At 33.0% G+C, this 23,188-nt stretch overlaps 1 protein-coding gene across 1 annotated transcript; it reads right to left on the bottom strand.

Moving 5' to 3' along the window:
- Nucleotides 1–534: 534 nt before the first annotated feature.
- Nucleotides 535–22,275, bottom strand: LOC141721382 (embryogenesis-associated protein EMB8-like). The gene is made up of 15 exons (XM_074524301.1): nt 21,754–22,275; nt 13,729–13,818; nt 13,209–13,270; nt 12,080–12,180; nt 10,481–10,570; nt 9,545–9,667; nt 7,684–7,761; nt 7,119–7,204; nt 6,907–6,955; nt 6,066–6,122; nt 5,864–5,994; nt 5,686–5,769; nt 4,297–4,366; nt 1,163–1,464; nt 535–948 (listed from the first exon to the last, which is right to left on the bottom strand). The coding sequence occupies exons 1-14, from the start codon at nt 22,014–22,016 to the stop codon at nt 1,204–1,206; spliced, it is 1,545 nt and encodes a 514-aa protein (XP_074380402.1). The 5' UTR covers nt 22,017–22,275; the 3' UTR covers nt 535–948; nt 1,163–1,203.
- Between the last annotated feature and the right edge of the window lie 913 nt (nt 22,276–23,188).

Raw genomic sequence — 23,188 nt, 5'->3', positions numbered from 1 at the left:
TACAAATAATATATTTATATATGTATAAAGTATGTGTACAATTATATAAAATTTGTATTAACGTATTATTTAAACATTTACACACACTATAATCTAAAAAAATAAATTTAAATTATATATAATTATATATTTATATAATTTAAATATCATATATGTATTTAGTTTCAGATTCGAATATCCCGAATTCGGATACTAATAGCCGTTTTTTCTCGGATACGGATAATATCCGCTTTTTCTCGGATACGGATGCGGATTTTTCGGACGAATTTGACAGCCCTGGCTACTATACCTGAGAATTGTACAATACATGCTATACTGATGATGAATGTTGTCCTATTCCATCCATATGCATTGATTCTGAGCATGTATCGCTTATAAACATAAACACCAGAGAACCACTTTGTCTGAGAATCATATATATCTGAAATATTACCAAAAGTCACTTGCAAAAATACATTGGACTAAGGGAGGTGCCCTTGCTGGTAAGACTATGAGTATGAAAGTCAAAATTTAAAATAAGCAAACAATGCAAAATACTATCAAATGAGAGTTCTTAATAACATATTCCACTGTCTTGCAATACATAATCTTGTAATGCTTCGGATGATGCAGTGAAACGAACTGTGTTCTACTGGTTCCTATTGTCCAAATTAACCCAAAATCATATTTGAATCTACAAGAAGCTAATACAGAGTAAGATCCATATCAGCCGTATTTTGGGTTTAAAACTCCAGAGGCTGGGGATTGCCTTTACTAAATCTAAAAAATTAGTGTCCGGATCCTCTGCATTGTATGAAATCGATTTTTGCATATTATTACTGCTCTGATCATCAAACTGCTGACAGTCAAAAGCTTTCAAACAAATTTGATAGTTTAAACGAGTCAGACACAAATGTTGGCATGATTTGATTGCAAAGAAAGCAAGCCTCCTGCCTTGTATGAATTATTCTGCAAACCAGCGATCATTGAACCCCAATAGGTTATTATCAAACTTTTGATTATTTCAATACAAAATTTGTTATCTATAAACTTCATTAATTTAATTTACAACAAATAATGATCAAGATCTGACGTTAATGATCACAGATTTTGAACTATATTCCATATACTACAATTTAACATTATACTAATAGTGTACAAGCAAGTAATGTTAAGAACATACCTAAAATAACCATGCAGAAATCCCATCAAGGTAGCATGGTATCATAATGCTTTTTTGTTTTGTTGAGAAAACTGATCTGATGCTTTTCTTGATTGAGATGCATCTAGCATCTTATATTCATTATTGATCAAATCTTGTTTGTTGTTTTTAACAACTGATGCACTAGAAGCTTCTGTTTCACCTGCAATATTATCTGTGTCTGGCTCGTTGCCAATTGCCGATAACATTCCATCAGCCAGATTAACATATGGGCCTTGGTCAATCAAAGATTCTGAGGCAGAATGCCGTCCACCAAATTGCTTCTGAAAGTATAGTAATGGCCAATATAAAACTACAGGACTGACATATAAAAGACAAAACAACTACAATGTCAACCTTGAATCAAGTTACTGCAAACTCTGAATCAGATATCAGACATAAGGATTGAAAAGGAGAATTAAATATGGTTTGAGAAATGAACTTCTCATAGGAGGTAACATTTCCCCATAAGGGAGGTATGGAGCTTAGAGATGGTGGGAAGCAGCAGTGCCACCCAAAATTCTGAAACAGTCATAAGAATAAGATTACTTTTACACTTCTTGTTCTGTAGATTTCTTACACCTTGTTCTTGTTCTGTAGATGTCAAAGAATACTTCTTGTAGATTTTTTACATCTTTAATAATAAAAAATACAGGTGTTCAGTAAATAAAAAATGATTACGAGAAAATTTTATATATTTGGAAAAAAATTATTGAAATTTCAACGGAACAGATACATGTGTTATTGTGTAGAAAATACTAATTCTCATTTGAGCCATGCCATATTTATATATAACGATAAAACATATTTACGAAGAAATATTTAATATTTGCCCTCCAATATATTTTTTAAAAATAAATTAGTAGAAAGCATGATATAAAAAAATAAATTTAGTAGAAAGCATGATATTCTAAGAAGTATAGAATTGAAATTTATAAATAAAAGCATAAAATGCTATAAATTTCTGAATGACAGATTTGTAGTATTAAAATCGATGTATTTACAAAAACTAGTTGGTAACCCGTGCGAAGCACGGGCCCAAAATTAAAAAACAGTAGTATCACATTATTATTTGCATAAAACTGAAACTCATAATCCGTGCAAAATACAGATCTAAATATAATATATAAAATGCTTTCAAAATATGTAGTTAAAAAAATCGAAGTTAAGTGTAACTCTAAAATTTCACCGTATAGTTCTAGTTATGCATGCACCTAATTATTTACTTATATAAATATGACATGTTAACTTACTAATACGATTATTTTGAAGTAAACCGACGCTTGGATGTTCAGAAACAAATAAAAATTTAAGGAAAATAAAATTTACAGAGAGTAAAAGTTAATTTTTGTCGGTTGAGATTTTATTACATAAAATTTTAAAAATAATTGTATAATTTTCTAGTGAGTACCAAGATTTGGGACCTAAACATGGTTTCGCTTATTAGTATAGATAGTTGATAACCCGTGCGAAACACGGGACCGAGACTAAAAATATTGAATTAATATCTGTAGAGAATTATTCACAATCTGTGCGAAACACGAATTAAAATTAATATATTAATATCAAATATTAAATTGGTACTTGCAAAAAATAGTTATGTAGTTAAAAAGAATTGAATCGGTTATGAAATTTTCCACTATAATTCTAGTTTTGCATTGTTTTACTTGATATAAAAAAATCTAACATATTAATTTTATTTTTGTGAAACGAATTGTATCTCTGTCTTATAAACCAAATATCTGTTCTTTAGAAAATTTAATATTAATTAATATAATTTGATAATTATCTTATAATTAGCCTTTTCAATATAGTTTATTTAATATTACTTAATTATCGATAAAAATTAATTTACAAATTACAAGTAAATAGATGTTATTAAACTTAATTTAATTTACTAAATATAATCTAAATACAGGCCATAAATTTGTTACTGTTAAATTATATTTTTTTTAATTTAAAGTATATAAATGTTGTGATAGACAGTAACAAATACGATCGTTAAATCAATAATTTTCAGTTTATAAGTTAATAAATGTTACTAAAGTCATTTGCTATTACTTAATTATTTTTAAAATAATACTACAGAAAATAAAGTTTACAGAGAATAGAAGTCAATTCGTGTTAATAGTTTACTTTGTAGTTAATAGTTTTTCAAAATAAAAGTAAAAATAGGTTATTTTACTTAATTTAACGTAACTTAATAAATTTTTAATATAATTTATAATAAATAAAGTTTACAGAGAATATAAGTCAATTCATGTTAGTAGTTTGTAGTTTTTCTAAAATTAAAAATAAATATAAGTTATTTTACTTAATTTAACGCAACTTAATAAATTTTTCATATAATTTACAAATCGTTTAAAAAATATTATTATTTTATAAATTAAAAAGACGATTGGATGAACACTAACTAAAAAAAATAAAATTTACAAAGAATAGAAGTCAAGTTGTGTTAAAAACAAAGTTGATATAGAATAGAAGTCAAGTCAGGTAAGTACCAAAATTTGGTACTTTGGTACATTTAGCACCAAATTATACATGGTTTCGCTTATTAATAAAGAGTATAAATGACCCTGATGTTGTATTGTATTTTGTTTTGTTATAACCTCAGGTAATTACCCAAGTTCACCCTCAGGGCCATCAAACCCTTTATTTAATATATATGTATATTTTTAATATATAACTTGTTACATTTTTCCCCTCCCCTGCAACCCCTTATTCCTGGCTCCATCTCTTCCATCAGGATATACATATCATGCTTAGCTTTGTTTACAAATTTGGTATATATCCAATTTTTAGCAACCAAGATATAACTAGTGACCTTCAAATGCAGTAAAATGAAGTCCATGAAATTTCCCCCAATTATATTCTTAATCTTTATCATATTACATATTCTGATATGTTCTTTTCGGCTAATTTTTTGTAGAGATTTTATTCTTAGTATATCTTTGACTCTGAAAAGCTATTTGAAATTTTTAAATTTCAATATGAATAACTATTGTTCCTAAAATATAATTGATATGATTTAGTCATGTGTGATGTCTGCTGCTAACCAACACTAGTTTCTATTGTTAGTGACAAGCGAACTAACAGTTAAAAAACATGTCTTTTACCTTTTTTTGCACATGCATGAACGTACTAGAGTGTAGTACCCCAAGGAATTCATTGACTGCTCTCACCCACCTGCAGAAATATCAAATGGAGAAGCCAGAATTATCAAATTATAGATGGATTGGCAACCAGTGGAAGAAAAAATATCCAACCAATATCAAATTACAATATATACCAAGGTAAATGATACTATATTACTTAAAAAACCGGTGAACTATTTCAAAACCACGTGGATGAAAATAAAAAAAAAATGTGAAAGTATACACACGTGAAGGTGAATTCTCGATATATGATTTAGAGATTGTTTCCATAAAGTTATTACTAAATTCACAAAGTCATGAGAAATGTTTCTATGACAAGTATACAGGAGTATAACTTTGCTTTGCATTAGTTGGATTTTACATGAAGGTCTAAAAAAGAAAGAGCTTATAAAGTTGAGGGGTAACTAGCTTATAGGCCTATCTGCAAGTTTGCAACCCGGAGATCTAAATATTATCATGGAGTAGATGAACAATGGAATTCTTATCTAGAAGTTTGTTTCAGAAATTATAATGACTTTTGATTATTTAAATGTTACAAGGTGGAATTTTGCAGCACTAGTACTACTCGCTTCTACTAGCTTAGTGGTCGAGGGATCAATTTGAATTAACAGCATCTTTTCTCAGGGAACTGACAATGTAAAAACTGCTAGGGTTGTGACTACGAGACAGGTATTCTGAGACAGGTGGTTCCATGGGTATCTTCCTTTCCTCGAGGCAATATTAGATTTACAATTATTGGAATATTGTATTAAATTCCAGCATTACAACTTTGATCTTATCTATCTGGTCAATTCAATACTTTGGTGGGAAATTTACTCCCTCAAGTTGTTAGGATTATATAATACCAACACTAAGAGTTTGTAATCTTCTTGCAGAATAGACTATAAATTCATGTTTAGCCACTAGGATAAAACTGAAGTTAAATTTTGGTGTTTTACCTAGTAAAAAATTAATTCAAAAGAGAACCACCATAAGAATGAGCACATACATGATGATAATGACAAGAAAATGCCTGGTAGATTAGAGCAAGTATACGATTTGTTGAGACTTGTTAACTGAAACGAATAAAATCACTGTACTTCTTTGTTTATATTTAAAAATAATCTTTCAGTAGAACCTCATTCATATAAAGGGCTACGTCTTTGCACTCTAACTTAAAACTTATAAATTACATCCTTCACATATTGATCTTCTCCCGAAACTACCGTTACCTACAGTCTCGTACACTTTTATTTCATTCATAATTTCCTTTCACAATCTCATTCCATTTTTAACTCTAATTTTAATTAGCAATGTCATTCTGTTGCCATCCAATTTCATTTTAATTATAACAGAACGTAAGAGCTGTACCATAGTCTAGATGCTGTTATTCCTTCAAAAAATGCAAGATGTCCACCATGTTTTGTCGTAGCAAGAACAATGTTTTTATTTGCTCTGAAGAGGGATAACATTATCAGCACAAGTATATTAAGAACAATAAAAACAAACACACCTCTAAAATGTCCAGTGAAACAGTATGTGGACTTGCCTGCATTCATCCCAAGGAATGGCTTCTGCGGTACAAAGTGGATCATCTAAAGAACTTATGCACAGTAGTGGAACTGATACAAATCTTGTAAATGGTGCACTGCTAGATAACCTGTAGTAAGTATCCACAGTCTTGACGAACCAACATTAGTTCACCACATGAAATATTTGATACAGGAAGGGGAAAGAGAGGGGCTTAGTACCTCAAAGTTTCCTACATGACAGGTAGCGTGGTTATCGAAATCTCGTATTGACAGCGACTATCAGGGGGCAAAATTGTAAAAGAAGATACACCGGTTAGAAAGGTGGGAGTGCATTGCCTTGCAGAAGTAAGAAAGTATTGAACAAATAAGTAACTGAAATGAAAATGAGTAGATACATTTTCTTGCTCCATGGTCATTATCATTAAGTTGATAGCAAGAATGCTCAATGTATCTTATAGTAATGATGTACTTATTTTTTGAGTATGATATATGATTCAGACAAGCTTCCTCCTAAAACCTTAGATATATGATTCAGACAAGCTTCCTCCTAAAACCCTAAGGTTTCAGGAGATATGGTCATCAGACACGGTATTAGAGCACAGGTTTGGACATTAAAATTGATCATTGCCCCAAGGAGAACTTAATTGGATACGATATTATATTCGAGACCTTAACGTGCTAAGATGATTGGCTTAATTAAAATCCCAATATGCGGTTGAAGAGTGGATCACTAGAAGCCCATCTTTGGTGAAATAATAAACCTTAGTGTCCCAACTAAATAAATGAGAATAACAGGGGTAGAATTTTTCAAACTCAGGACCTCTCCGAACCTGCTATTTGATTCCATGTTAAGTTAACTGGTCTCCTGAAACCCAGGGTGTTAGGAGCAGAAATTAATCGAGTCTTATACTATGTATTAATTTACCTAAATAGTCCACCTAGTTATTCAAGTGTACAGCCACAAACTCACAATGTACAATAGTCTACCTAGTTATTCAAGTGTACAACCACAAATCAACAATGTACACTCCATGTGGCTATAAAATAAAGAGTAGCTAACCTTTGTAATGCCTTCCCAATCAGCAAGGCGAGAAAAGTGGGGTTGGTTTCTGCAATTTTTAGTTATATTATATTAATAAGATAGAGTAGACACCAATAAATATTGGATGAAAAACATATGCATAGAGAACTAAATTAACTTTAAAGAAAATTTTAATCAGTTGATGATTAGATTCCCTTTTGTATCATATTTGAAAGGACTCTGCTACATACGTCTGTGCATAACCACGAAGACCTATTGCCAGAGCCATGTCATACACCTTTTGCACCAGTCTACGGACTATATATCTAGAACCAATCTGGAAAGGAGTAAATAAGATATGTTATTAATCTTGTAAGAAACCATTTCATAAGCTTTTTGACAGAGCTGGCAGGAATTATATACTCTCTTAAATATGAATAAGTAACTAAACTTGAAGATTATGTTTGCTTGCAAGGATTATAATTCATAACAATTCAAAATTTGGTTCCAGTTGAATATATATGATCCTTTAAGAGTATCGCATGGACTATTTTTAATTTCTTTATAAAAGTACCAGGGTCATAGGTAGATTAAGACAAAAACTGACATCCTGCACCTTTTGTCTTTGATCATTAAATAATATAAAGTATTTCTGATCAATCTATAAATCATATATTGCAAGAATACATTACTTTACTGTGAACCGAGAGTTATAGAAAATCAAGTTTTTGTCTTATTTTTTCATTAACATTACATCACGTTGCTGGAAAGATGGAACGTTGATTATGAGATTTTCTTTATAATCATCATACTGACCAAAAGGTCCCAAGGGCAGCAGATAGCAGCAGCACCGGAAACAGGAACGTTTTCCCCATCCTCTCCAAGGTATTTTACCTGAATAAAGTTCAACAAAGATATCCAAATTGTAAATGCACTTGGCACTTGGGTGTGATTAAAAAACTAAGACTTTCTGAATCAAATTAAATAGCAGCAAGAAAGTTAAGGATATAATACTCAAAATAGAACTGTGACATGCCATATAAAGTTTAGTCCCATAATATAAACACGTACTAAGCTTAAATACTAAGGCTGCTAAATAGTTAATTTTCTATTAAAATCTTTTTTCTCCCATTAAAAGAATACGATACAGAATTAGGATAAGAGGATTCAATAAATAGGACAAGGGGTCACCAGAGAAGTACTGATGAAAAAAGGTGATACCCAATGAAATAATGCTCCCATGTGTCATAATAGAAAAGCATCAGCTCTAGATGCTCTCACACCCAGACCCCAAAGTGAATCAAATAATGACGAATGAAACTCTAAAGAGATTCTGAAAAGTCCTTTTTTATACTAGTTATATATGCAAAAATATCTATAAGTTTCTAGAAGATAGTGTTTGTCACAACACAAAGTATTATGCGAGATTATGAAAGCGGATTCTCTTACTAAAAGTTGTCCTGTTCGATCTGCCCATTTTTTTAATTAGGTTTCATTCTGACAAGCATAGCTATGAAAGAGGCACAAGTGAAATATCAATTCTTATTCTGAGGAAGGTAGTCCATACTGACTTAACCAAACAAGTCAATTGCAATGCCGGCTTGCTATTTCCATTGAGTACAATCTAAAGAGATACTAGCAAGCCTCTAATCTTTTTCTTTTTAGATGAAAAGTTATTAGTGTTTTAATATATATAAGTTTTTAGTTGAAAACAAGCAATACTAACCAGGAGTTTCTAGAGCCATAGAATCCAATTCCAAAGTGAAAGAGAAATCATACTAAGAGTTTAAATTTGAAAAATCCAAAAAGGACTTGCAAGAAAAGCATAAGAAGGTACCTAGATTTAAGTAAAGTCAACATCTAAATCCTTGGTAAATTCTATTATTGGTTCAAAAATTCTGTTATTTTGAATTAAACTATGATCTATAAAGGAAGAATTGTATTGACTCATTTATAAATGCTGACTGCCAAATTCTGCAGTCTGCTTAAAAGCTATTTATATACAAAAAGTAATGAGAAACTTGTTTATTTTTAAGCACCTAAAAGCATATACATTGTATTAACCTACTAGTTTTCTGTCACGGAATCTACCAAAACAGATGTGTGGTTGTCACATTAAGTTAACTATCTAGCATCTAAAGTTTCAGATGTATTTTTCCTTCCATTGTATGAAAAATCAAAGCAAGAAATTATCAGCTTGCACCCGTAAAATCTTAAGAGACCAATAGAGCTGACAACATGTTTGGGACCGTAGAACGATTAACAAAGTAAAACTGCTGTGGTTCAAGAATCATATAAGGAACTGAGATTGCTATAACTTTTATAAATATGTATGATTTCTGCTCTTTCTATGGGAGACTATAAGATAAATTCAGGAATTCATACAAATCTATAATGTGGCTAATTGCCTAATTGTCTAACGTTCTATTCTTCATAGGATACACAAGTTGGGATGCATGTGCATAACTGAAATGCTACTTCAGTCCAAGTTAATGTACTATGATTCTATGAATGTACCTCACTGGGGTAATTCAGAGATAATATTGAATGCAATTTGGAAGCAAGTAAACAGCTGAGAGCAACAACTAAAGATTACCTAAATAGCATATTCTGTAAAGAATAAACTAAATTTATTTTCAGCAAAACACATTATATGACACAGGCTGAAGGACAGTACCAATATGTTTGCACCTATGCTAGTTCCAATAGCAAATAGTGGAGCTTTAGGGTATTCATGATGGAGATAGTTTATAACATCTCTTGTATCCGTTGTCCAGCCAGCATTGTAAAAGCAATCAGACTGCATAAAATGCATATATCATTACGGATTGACCTGAAAATATGAGATATTAGTGGGTAATGGTTCTTGCCTCTGGATTTTGTGGTTTAAAGTGATAATAATGCAAGCTAAGTTCAGGCTTCATGGAATGAGTGTTCTTGTACTCCTTTAGATCTCATCTAGAACATTACAGAATATTGCATGACAAATTGTTATCAAGGCCTCAAAAAATTCAAAAACTCAAAAACCATATTCGCCTGTCACGAAAAGAAGAGAAGAGACCTGATCAAGGTCCAAGGGAACATGCTGACATATCCCAAAGAGCTAAATCAGCATAAAGCTTATTGTGCAAAGGGGAGGTAAAAAAACTTATGGAAAAGAAATTGTAAAATTGTAAGGAATTCAGTAAGCCACCTTGCCTCAAAACAAAAACTGTGCACAATCTTGACAGACATAAAGCACCTAATTTTCGAAATGGAATTCCGAGATTATACTTGATTAATACCTTTACACTACAGAGGCAAGAACCATTTTCCAGCTATAAACAGTTATAAGACACTGACGCTTTTCCTTGTACATAAGTTTCTAAAAGATACTAATGTCAAGAGCTTCTGACAAAATGAAGCGGTCAAATAACAGTGAGAAAAAAAAAAGGAAGCCCCAATTTCCCTAATATGAACCTTTGTGGATAAGGAAACAGCATAGTTATGGTACATTTTTGGATGAATGATAGACTCAGAAAAATGACTTTACGATTTCTGTTCAATAATGAAACTGAAGTACGGATTTTGACTTCATTCTTGCCATACTATTAGTACGCAGTGAACCACTTACAGTGATTGAAACGCCGCCCAGTCCTCGGTGATTGCATATCACAACATTCCATCCGTGTTTTGCTGTATGTATGACTAGGTGCCTTAAATACTGCATGCAGTGCATAACAGTATGTCAAAAACCACTCACTCAAAACCGGTCAAAATGTATAATATAAATTACAAATATATATAAAACCGTGAACTTAAGTACTGGTCATTAAGCTTTTTATCTTCCTTTTGAACTTCTGATTGATTTGTTATCTCAAAAATAAATTTGGAAGCCTGGATAGTATCAGTGATCAGAAACTAATATTTGTAAAAGAGTTACATTATTGTCAAGTGCCTATATTAACAGGCACCCACTAAGGAAATAAGGTGTTCTTTAGGGCAACTGTAAGACGGTAAGAAGCTTTTCTATAGCTTACTGCCTAGATGCCTTGACAATAGATACATAGAAACGTCATAGCTAGAGTTACCAAATTACACAGGTTTGCATGAAATTGTAAAGTCATATTTGCTCCATTAGGTTTTAATTTGTATAATAAAATAAATAGTTTCAACCATGTCTTCACAGCCCATTAATGGCATACAGTGCATCCAAAAAAATTTATATAAAATAAGAAATTATAGCCAATTTGGTATTAATTTAAAAATAATGATTACTCATTTAAGATCAAACAACATCATTATAATTATAAAAGTCTTACATGTAGATTTTATAAATAAAGATGAAAAAGAAATTTAAAATGATACCTCATACCCACCCCACCTGTCGGTTTTCTGAAAATCACACCTTGTGGGTTTTAAAATTCATAAATATCCAAACAAATGATTGGTATGGGCTTTAAATTCAGAATTATCTAACCAAACACTTGGGGTATGGAATGAACGAAACCATTAAATTATAATAATTGGAGCCCTTTTGGGAGTTTAAGGCTGGCAAACTTGTTTTACCCCTATCCCATACTTGATTTTCATATATCAAGAAGACAGAAAGTAAGAAATACCAATTGTACAATGTTTTATCCCTGTTGGATTGCACAAAACAAAAATGTAACTGGAAAAAACCATGAAATGAGAGTGTCAACCGCACAAAGAGTTAAGCGGAATGGGATATTACTGAAGTCTTAAATAAACTGAGAGTTTTCAATGTTACCTCTATGCTCACTCATACAAAGCTCTAATTCAGGATTCTGATTCCAAATTTTCTTGAAAAATAAATAAATTAAAGACTATCTCCACCTAGAGCATGTATGCATTGTAATTTTATTAACATACAGAAACATAGCTCGATGGGTTTATCACTTACTGTATCTATTACCAAGGCAAAGGTTCTCCCATATTTATCATCAGATTGCTAAATATTGTATTTCTCAAACAGGGACAATATTAAGCTCAAAAAATATCAACATTCCACCTCTATGTAGCCACTATAGACCCCGAACGAACATTAAAAGAACACTACATGTTGAAAAGAACAATAAACATAATAATAGACCATTTTTAGGACCATAAATAAAAACGAAGAAGACTTGGGCAAAGATGTGAATCCGAAACTGAACAAACATAATATTATAAACCAAATAAATAGGTAAATGCTCAGGTGTCTACAACTTACAACAGAAGCAGAATCACTTGTTAAACCAGGAATTATAACAGCGATTGGGGTAGTATCTTCTTTTGAAATAACATTGTCTTTTCCCATTGTACTTCCACATACTGCAACGTAAAGCTTAAATGGATTAGGAGACTCTAAAGACTTACCAGATGTAACCAAAAGTCTTATGGTGTACAACTTTAGACCCTGCATATTACAAAGACAATAGGTCGTCTAGATGCTGTGTGCCAGTTGGGAGGCAAGCACTGTAAAGCCACTACCCACTAGTCATGAAATACAAGATTTATCACACATAGCATGTATGGTTGACATCCAAAAAGAAGTTATGGTACATGTCTGTCATATGAGGTGACAATTTTTGCCTATACTTACTGTTTATTAGAAATTTCAATTATTACCAAAAAGATACATATAGCATATAGGTATCAGAATCTTTTTGGCCCATTACCCCTGCTGACCACTACGGTAAGTCCACCCCTTATTTCGAAGATTTAACCTTCCACTTAATTCCCTATGTGTGTCCATACTGGTGTTGTAAAAAGCGCAGTAAGCGGACGCTTATGCGGGGGTGTAAGCGGAATCGGAGGTATAAACGCTTGGATTAATGCAAAATTGGATATTTAAGCGTCTAGTGAAGTTTAAGCAAGTTTAAGCGGTTTTAGGCGAATTTTGACCGCTTAAGTGATTTTTGACCAATTAAGTGGATGAATTAAAAATAATTAGAAAAAAGACAAATTTTATTTTTTAAAAGAGTTGTAATTTGATATTTTCGAATGTTACTTGTATTTTTTAAGTTGAATATGAATTTGTGAATGATGAATTTATTGTTTATTATAATGTGTGGTTGTTATCTCTTTATTCAAAAAATGTTCAATAGTTTTAATATAAACATATTTATATATTTATTTATAATCCGATTGACGGTCCGCTCTTAAAACCGCTTAAACGCTAGAAGGTGATGTCACCACTTAAATCCGATTTGCGCTTTTTACAACACTGGTCTGTACATGTGCACATGCAGGATTGTGCTAGCTTCCGTGTGCTACTGATACTTATCAACAATACATCCTTTTTTATCTTGTTCTATGTAACAAGACAGCTAAATTAACTACATAGAAGTTATTATTACCATCAGCAGTCAGTAGCCAATCCAAAGCAAAAGTTCCACCATCAGATGCATGAAAAAGTTTTCTACAATAACAAAACATCTGTGAGATAGAATATGCTAATTCTTAAAATTTTAAATAATTATCACTATTAGTCTATATGTCTAACATAACAATAAATGACTAAGAAGACATTTAAACGAGAAATAACATGTGCAAGAATATGTATATATGTTTTTGTCTTTAACTAAATAAACTTCTTTGCCTATAATACACTAAACATGTTGTAACCAGTGAATGTAAAGTTAACATGTGCAAGAGTATGTACATATATTTTTGTCTTTAACTAAATAAACTTCTTTGTCTATAATACACTAAATATGTTGTGACCAGTGTATGTAAAGTTTATACTTACATAGATTAGTCGTTAGTATAAAGTGACTATAGCAGTAGCACATAGCATCAAAATTGTATTTGTAAACGCCCTTGTCCGAAACTGAAAAAAGCAAGAAAACTTATACATATGAATATTTAATAAAGTACCTTCTATAGCGGGGAACAGCAGGCCTTTTAATAAGCTCCAAAAGTACAGTCTGCAAATGTGGACTTGAAAGCCACGGCGTAGCTAAATATCTGAACACAAAGATTTTATTGTAGAAATATTTACCAATTGATATTAGATATAAGGTTATTGATAAAGGTAGAACAAATTTTGTTGCAAACGGACAAGAATTGTCCCCAGGTGACAAGCAGAAATCAAAAGAAATAGAAACAAATAATGCATTAAAAACAAATACAGATTAGTAAATTACTGCCTGAAATTTCCCATAAAGAAATAACATAAAAAAACTGTATATGATGACAATGAACAAGACTGCTACTTGGCACCTCCATAACTCGGACTCTCCGGTTTTGTCAAGGGATCCTTTATCATAAAAGCAACACTTCACCTAGACAATTTGTTTATAGCATTTTCATAAAAGGAGAGGCGGGCACCTCATCAAGGCACGCGCACAAGTTGTAAATTTTTATTTATATATGTAAACACACTTTTAACACATTCAAGAATTAAAATAAATTTCCAATGATCTAGGTGTGACTTCTAGGAGAAATTGTATCATAAATTCATAATTTAAAATTATAAATTATAGAAATTATTCACCTTTTACCAGAGATAGCAACAAGATCCAACAACAACAACATCAACAAACTAGTTAAAAAGTCCACTTAAATCAACAAGACTCTCCGAGATTGTACAACTCTGCCAAACTTTGCGTAAAATTATAGTCAATAACACTCTTTCAAAATCCATGGATTTTGTTTTAATTATTTGACGGGAATAGAATAATAAAAATGTTCGTTTTATATATTTTGTCTTATTAGTTAGGATTAAATTTAATTGATTTATTTCATAATTATAGTATAGTCCATTCATCCTACTAGATTGTTAACAGTGTTGTTGAGCAATTAATGGGACCCATTAATATTTTTAAAGAAAAATATGCTATTTTAGGATGTGTAAGAACCTATTGGGACCCAAAAAGTATAAAGTGCTAAGAATCTACTGGGATGGAGATAGTATGTATTAATAAAAATATTCTAGAATATAGAATAGAATAAAAAAATTATTTGTATCCTTTAGTCAATTGTGGCAAGACATAGTTACTTTTAAAAAATCACTTGGCTCCCAAATAATTGTTTATCTATTTATTATTAAAATAAAGATGATTTGTAATCTTTCATTATTTAAATAAAGCTGAATTGTATGAATTAAATCTTTCGTGCAACCTCACGAACAGCTTCTTTACAACTTTGCAGGTAGATCTTCTATCAACCACATTTTATTCACCACAACCATAATAATGTCATAATAATCTTTTATGGTGTTTTTTCTTTCATGGTTAAATTATTATCAAAATCTCTTTTCTGATTTAAAACTTGCATTGCCTTAGTACAATACTTTTAACTTATCACAAACCTCTTTTCATGATGAACAAGTCATGATTTTCGTGATTTATCTTTGTGAGCCTTGATTTGATTTAGTGTTGAATTGTTTGCTATAGATTGTATCACCCTCACAATTTCGATTTTACGCCCGCAATCCCAAATCTTTTGAATGTATCATCTTGATAGCCATACTTATTATTTTCATCATTAAAAATTGAAGGAAAAGAATTTGGTGAATGGTCATAGGCTCCTTAAGATAATTAAGGCTCTTGATACCATTTTTTGGAGTCTATGATTATTAAAAGAAGAGAAAAGACATAGAAAAGAGGAGAATTAACATAAACCCATACTACTTGTTTATTCTAAAGAACCGTCCTTGTGGTTTTATCCACAAAAAAGAAGCTAAAACTTCTAAAACTTAGCAGCTATCGTATCTACTAGTTACTTAAATATACCTTAATAAACTAATCAACAAGACTGTAGGAAGACTTCAAATAATTTTGAATTATTCTCAACGGAAACATCTAATTTTTCGCTAATTTATTTAAAGCTGTTAAAATCCTATTGTCACTATGTTTACATTAACAATTGTATAATAGACTAGGGTGGCTATAGGTTGGCTCTACGTTGGCTATCGGATGGCTACCCAGTTGAGCCGTAATTGTTGATTAGTTGTAGAGACTTTATGTACATACTACTGCCTACTTATTCAAGGCATAGCAGCATGTATCTTATTATCAAGTTAACAACAATAACATTGTATTGTTCTTATTTATCTTCTCTCTTGCCAGTGTTAGAAATTCCCGTTTCCCATCTTTGCGTAAATAGAACCTGAGAATTATCACAGACAATAATATAAACAGATCAATAACAATCAAGACAGATGAACACCAAGATTTATACGTGAAAAACCCCCTTAAGATAAAGAGTTAAAACTACGGGATCAACTCCGAATATTTTCATTATAATGATAATAATGGTTATAATATTCTCTCTCAAGTTTACGAAGTAACACTTGAGCTACAACTGAATAGTAATACAAAGATTCCCTATTCCTTCGGTACTCGCCCGGATAACGTGAAGAACTCCCCTTGTTGCAACCGCAATACCTGGACGGGACCAATACTCACACTAACTCACCCGAAACGAAAGAAGAGAGAAGCACGAGGGCCCCCTATTCTGACCTGCCTGAAACTACCGCAAGGTAAGTTTCCTACTAGACGGACTATCTAGCAGCCGTACACTTAAGAAGTGATGGAGAAAAGAGAGTAAGGTGCATTTGTGAAGTGGGGGGAGGAGGTAATTTATAGGAAGAGTCAATGGCATGCTTGGGTAATTAATGGGTAAAGTAGGGGTAGATTAATAAAAGGGAATGTGAGAGGAAAGTGGGATAAGATGAAGTGTTGTGTTTGGAAAGTTTTATGTGGGGGGACCCACAACTAACGGCTAGTATATGCGACTTATATACACATAACACAACATTTATCATGGTATCAGAGCTTTAAGCTCCTTACCTTCATATATTCCCGGCCAAAACCATCGTTTCTGGTGACAAACTCTTTCATTCATTAGACGAACAGTAGGCGCAACCCACCATTATCCAACGAGTCAACTCAGCGAGTTCCTCAACTCTTTCCAGCAAAGTTTCTGGCACAGCCATATTTTCTGGCTAGCCATCTTTTCCAGCAAGTTCTTGTGTCATTATACTTATCCATCTGTGCAAACACACTCTGAGCCGACTAAGTGACTCGCCCAACTCAGTCATTAAAATCAACAAGCCAGTCATTAAAATCAACAAGTCTTGACTAGTAACACAACTTGTGAATCCCCAGCGCACCTCCTCATCACTTTCGGAAAGAAGAAGAAACTACACAGCCAGAGTATTTCTTACATAGAAATATATAAATATATCTTATGCAGATTATATTTCTATGCCTAACCCTATGTCTGTTGTCTTCTTTTATTTTTATTAGCTAAATATTAGTTTAGTACCCGTACTTTATCATCTCTTATAATTTGAGCCTTTAGCCTTTCCAAACCTTCAAGTCAGTCCTTACCTTTTTAATATTATCTATTATTGTACCCAAACTCTTAAAAGTTATATTTTGATCCCTACACTTTATTTCAAACAAGTTATGTGAAATGGAGAAAGAGAATAGTTCACCTATTCAAACGATTTTCAATGGCTCAAACTATATAACTTGGTCTCAAGCTATGCGCAGTTATCTCAAAGGAAAAATACTCTGGCGATATGTTAACGGGGATTTAACTATTCCTACAAAAGAAAAGGATGAAACTAATTCCAAATTAAAGGATCGAATTGAAGAATGAGATGTCAAAAATCACCAAGCTATCACATTTTTTAGAAACTCTTCAATTTATAAAATAAATTTACAATTTGGTAACAATGACACTGCAGAAGAAATTTGGGATTTATTGGCATCACGGTATACTACATCAGATATTTCTCACCAATATCAAATCATGTGTTCAATAAGTAAGCAAAAGTAAGAGCATGGTCAACCTGTTGCAGATTTTCTCTCTCAAATACAATCACTTTGGGATCAACTAACATTATCAGAACCAAAGTGGTTACATACTGAAGATGCTACACTTAATCACAAATATCGTGACCAGCAACGACTCATTCAATTTTTGATGGTTCTCACTCAAGATGTTGAATTAGTTAAAGCTGCTCTTCTTCGTAGGGTTCCACTACCCTCTTTGGAAAATTCTATTGTTGAACTTATTTCCGAAGAAACTCGACTCGGTATGCAAGCTTAGTTCCATTGTTGATGTTGTCCTAGCAGTACCTCCGGTAACTTCTTCAACCATTTTGCAGGTTTTGTCGCCAAAATGGACATCTCACCAAGGATTGCGTAGCACTTCGCAATCATATATGCCAACACTGCCATCAAAAAGGTCATTACTGTATACAGTTCTGCAAGAAAAAGCCATCATTCCAGTCAAACAAATTTACTCGGTCTTCCGCTACTGTAACCTCTGAATCTACATAAAAAAAGGTCCAACCAAATCTACTAGCGAGCTAGAATCTTTACTCAAACAAGTTTTATTTAAAGCCATCCCTCCCTCCACTGCATTTTCTGTCACGTCAAGTACATCGTGGTATTTGATTCTGCATGTTGCAATCATATGACAAATGATTCATCCATATTAACCACAAAGATACACAGTTCATGTCTTCCAAATATTCAAACAGCCAATGGTTCCACCATGAAAGTGACACATATTGGAATTATATCTACGGAATATCTTCATCTTCGTAACACATATCTTGTTCCTAAACTTTCACTTAATCTTATTTCCATCAGTCAATTATATGATCTTGGTCTTAATATTATCTTTACCTCTTCTGGTTGTCATGTCCAGGATCCTTTGGCATGACAGATTCTTGGGACAGGACGTAGACGTGGAAGGTTTGAGTTCACTTCTCTTCATCGTCCAATAACAAAATCATCATCCACTCATCCAGTTGGTTCTGTTTCCGCTACAAACAACATATGGAATTCTCAGTTAGGTCATCCCTCACCTTCTCGTATATTTAGTCTAGTTTGTAGTGGTCATTTAGGCAGTGTTAATGCAGACGCAGTTCGTTGTGTTTCATGTAAAGTGGCAAAACAACATGTACTTCCTTTTCCTATTCATTATGAAAAACCATCAACTACCTTTGATCTTGTACATTATGATATTTGGGGTCCCTCTCCTACTCCAACCATGGGAGGGTCAAGATATTATATGATATTTATTGATGACTTTTCACGATACACTTGGATTTATATTTTGAAAAATCGATCGGAATTAGGGGAAACATATAAAAATTTTGCCGCTATGATTGAAACTCAAATCAACAAGAAAATCAAGCTCTTTCGTGCTGATAATGCCAAAGAATACAAAGAATCAAAACTTAACAAATTTTTGGCATCTTATGATATTCTTGCACAAAACTCTTTTCCTTACGCATCACAACAAAATGGTCATGGTGAATGTAAACATAGACACATTCTTGATACAGTTCGAGCTTTTATCATTTCCTCTTCCTGTCCATAATTATTATAATTTTTTTTGGGGGGGGAGTTGCATTAACTGCTGTTTACACAATAAATATGATTCCTTCTCCTGTTACAGGTAACTTGTCTACTTACGAAAATTTATATGAAGAACCTCCGTCATATGATTCTCTTAAGGTTTTTGGTTCTGCATGTTTTGTTCTTCTTCCTCCACATAAAAGAACAAAACTAGAGCCACGAGCTCGTCTTTGTTATTCTATTGGTTATGATAATAGTCAAAAAGGATACCGTTGTTGGCATCCTATCTCCCAACGTCTTCGTCTCTCTCGTAATGTTACATTTTCTAAACACAAAAAAAATTCATCTATGTCAGAGTTTAAAATTGACACTTCTACCAGCATTTCCCGCTTTACAGCTCCTTTTGTTGATTCTACACCCTACTGATGAAAATGTCGAATGCCCATCATCTTCTTTTAACATATTTTCTACAGATTCACCACTTGAGCTCACCCAGCCATCTCCAACTACTAATGTTCCTTCAATAGAAGTTCAATCTGAGGATTCTAATGTGGAGCCTACCACTGTAGCAGATGAGTCTGCTCATCGCTCTACTCGGGTAAGAAAACTTTCTGTTCGACTTACTGATTATCATGTTTATTCTGTTATACAAACATAATACGAGTCTCAAACATATAGAGAGGCAAGTCTTAACCCTCTTTGGCTGGAAGCAATGGCAGAAGAGCTTCGGGAATTAGACATAACTCACACTTTGGATCTTGTTACTTTACTTCCTGGTAAAACAGGAGTGAGTTGTTGATGGATCTACATAATCATAACAAAATCTAATGTCTCTATTGAAAGATATAAAACTCGTCTGGTTGCTAAAGCCTTTACTCAAGAGTATGGCATTGATTACGAGAAAAGTTTTGCACCAGTTGCTCGTCTCACATCTGTTCAAAGTTTACTTGCTGTTGGAGCATCAAAACACTGGGATGTGGCAAATGGATGTCAAAAACGCTTTTCTCAATGGAGACCTACATGAGGAAGTTTATCTTAAACCTCCTCCAGGTTTTTCCCACTATCCAAATCAAGTGTTCAAGCATAACAAGGCTCTTTATGGTCTTAAACAAGCACCTCGAGCTTGGTTTGAAAAATTCAGCAACAGCAATTGGGATTTTCTTCAAGCCCATATAATCATGCCCTTTTTATTCGACGATCTGAACGAGGAATTATTTTACTTCTTTTATATGTGGACGATATGATCATTACTGGAAATGACACCAGAGGCATCTCTGAACTAAAACAATTTCTCATTTAGCAATTTGAAATGAAGGATCTTGGCTCACTGAGCTACTTCTTGGGTCTTGAGGTTTCATATGTCACTACTAGCTAAACTCTTTCACAAGTAAAGTATGCATCTGACCTTTTATTGAAATTTGGAATCAGTGACACCAAGATTGCCTCTACTCCTTTGGAATACGAAGTTAAACTCAACGCAGAAGATGGTGAACTGCTTTCCAATCCTACATTGTATCGCCAATTGGTTGAAAGTTTAATTTATCTCATTGTCACTCGTCCAAATATTGCTCATGTCATGCATATTGTAAGTCAATTCATGAAAGCTCCTCGCACTCCCCATTTCAGCTGTTTTTCACATACTTTGTTATGTCAAATGCACTGTATTTCATGGATTACATTATTCATTTGACCCTGCACTTGAGTTACATGCCTACTCAGATGTTAATTGGGGGGGGCGATCTTACTACAAGATGTTCTACTACTGGATTTTGTTTCTTTCTTGGGGACTCCCTTATCTCTTGGCGTAGTAAGAAACAATCACTTGCTTCTCGATCAAGTGCTGAGTCAGAATATCGAGCTCTTCCTGACACTACACAGGAATTAGTTTGGCTACGATGGTTACTCAAAGATATGAGGGTAATTCATTCTCTGGCCACTTCTATTTACTGTGACAGCAAAAGTGCTATTGATATTGCTCATAATGATGTTTTTCATGAACGCACTAAACACATAGATATCGATTGTCATTTTACACGCCAACAAGTCTACATGGCATCTCAAGTTTGTAAATATATTCACAATATCTCATCCTCCCGGAAGTTTTCGTGCTTTTGTTGACAAACTCAAATTGGTTTCTAAACCATCTTAAGTTTGAGTGGGGTGTTAAAATCCTATTGTCACTGTGTTTCACCATGTTTACGTTGACAATTGTATAATAGACTAGGGTGGCTCTACGGTGGCCGTCGGACACAGTTAAGTCATAATTGTTGATCAATTGTAAAGACTTTATGTACATATCCATGCCTATATATTCAAGGCATAGTGTATCTTATTATCAAGTTAACAACAATAACATTGTATTGTTTTTGTTCATCTTCTCTCTTGCTAGTATATAAGACTTATATGCACATAGCATACAACATTTATCAAAAGCATTTACAAAACAAACTCTCACATTAACAAATTTAACATCACAGTCACAATTCAAACCTAGTAAACTTGAGTATGAACAAAATGAACCAAATCGAAACCTCATAATGTAGATACAAACGCATTATATAATAGAAGAATTTACCTGCCGTGAAGAAGGCTACACTTAGAGACGACTTGGTGGTAAAGCTGTGAGGTAGAATGATAAGTAAGACACACCGGAGAGCCTCGAAAACCGGTACGAAGATCCTGGAGGAAATGAAATTCCAAAAAATTGTACAAATAAATTACACAAAACATTAGAAAACCTAATATATAATGTGATTTAGGGATCATTGTCGCCGCTTCGATTAGAAGCTTGTATGGATTCGCCCGCAACGAGGAGTCAATCGGATCTGTAAATTCCATTATAGGGATCAATCAATTAAACAAAAGTTAATGAAATGGAAGAGAATAGTGAATTAGTGTAGGTAAGTGTGTAAATGTAGGTGTGTATATTAATGGGGGAAAATGTGATATGTGGTGTAGATTTATTTATAGCACGGGGAGAGGGAGATGTTGGAGTGATTTGAACGGAAAGTTAGGAGGGTGGTTAGGGCTTCTTTACATGCATCTTTGATCTTGCCATATTGTACTAACAACTTTTTGTGTTTCATGTAATACGAAAGTATTAAACATTGTAAACAACGAACGATTTTTAATTAAACATTTCCTTTTTATGGCTGAGCAATATTCAAGCCTCGGAATTTATTTGTAATTGATGTTGTAAAGTGCGTTAGGCTGTAATTTGAGTTGGGCGGCTGACGAGATTCAAACTTTGACATCCCGTAAAGGAAGTGAGGTAGATATCGGTACACTGAGAGGTGTTTGGTACCCTAAATTTTTACAAAGCTGCTAAAGTGATTCTGGAATTCGATTAGCCAAATAAAAAGTTCTCAACACTACGTTTCGGTTCTATATAAGAGCACCAGATTAGTACAAAATAACTAGTGATTAGTACTTCCCTTGCTCAGCTGAAAAAGGAACAGCATGTTAGACTACATGAGAGGCTGAGGCACTGAAAACACCCTAATTTACTACATAACTTATGTTTTATTACAGAATTTTAAACAATGTTTTCTTCAATGTTAATAATGAATCTTGGGCAGACACCAACAAGCCTCATCCTTATGGGGCCGTGGGAGCTGCGCGGATCAATTACCATTATAAAAAAATAAATAAGTATGCTCTAATGCTCTTCTTGAGAAATATATTTTCATATAATTCTTACGGCCTAATGTAATTAAAAAAATGGATGCTTTCTGTGTGAATTCTATAGCCTGAAACAAGAAGTCGCGCCAAAGCCTTCTGTCCTGAGGTTTAATTTGGGATCCTGATCCGGGAATTCTTAGACTACCAATAAAACAGAGCTCTGAATACCTTATTTGGAATTTTATTTTGGAATTGCCACTCCCAGATTCCTTGACAAATATTTATTAGTACTGCTGGAGTTTTCCTAACTTTCTGAAAGAGCTTGTTATAAATGCTCAACAAGGTGCAAAGCTGAATTATCAAAATCAAACTCTTCTAAGTAGTACAGC

This window comes from Apium graveolens, chromosome 4, assembly GCF_009905375.1.
Source record: "Apium graveolens cultivar Ventura chromosome 4, ASM990537v1, whole genome shotgun sequence".
NCBI classification, from domain to species: domain Eukaryota; kingdom Viridiplantae; phylum Streptophyta; class Magnoliopsida; order Apiales; family Apiaceae; genus Apium; species Apium graveolens.
The sequence above is the reverse complement of the archived record's forward strand: the minus strand, read 5'-3'. Positions and strand labels throughout refer to the sequence as shown.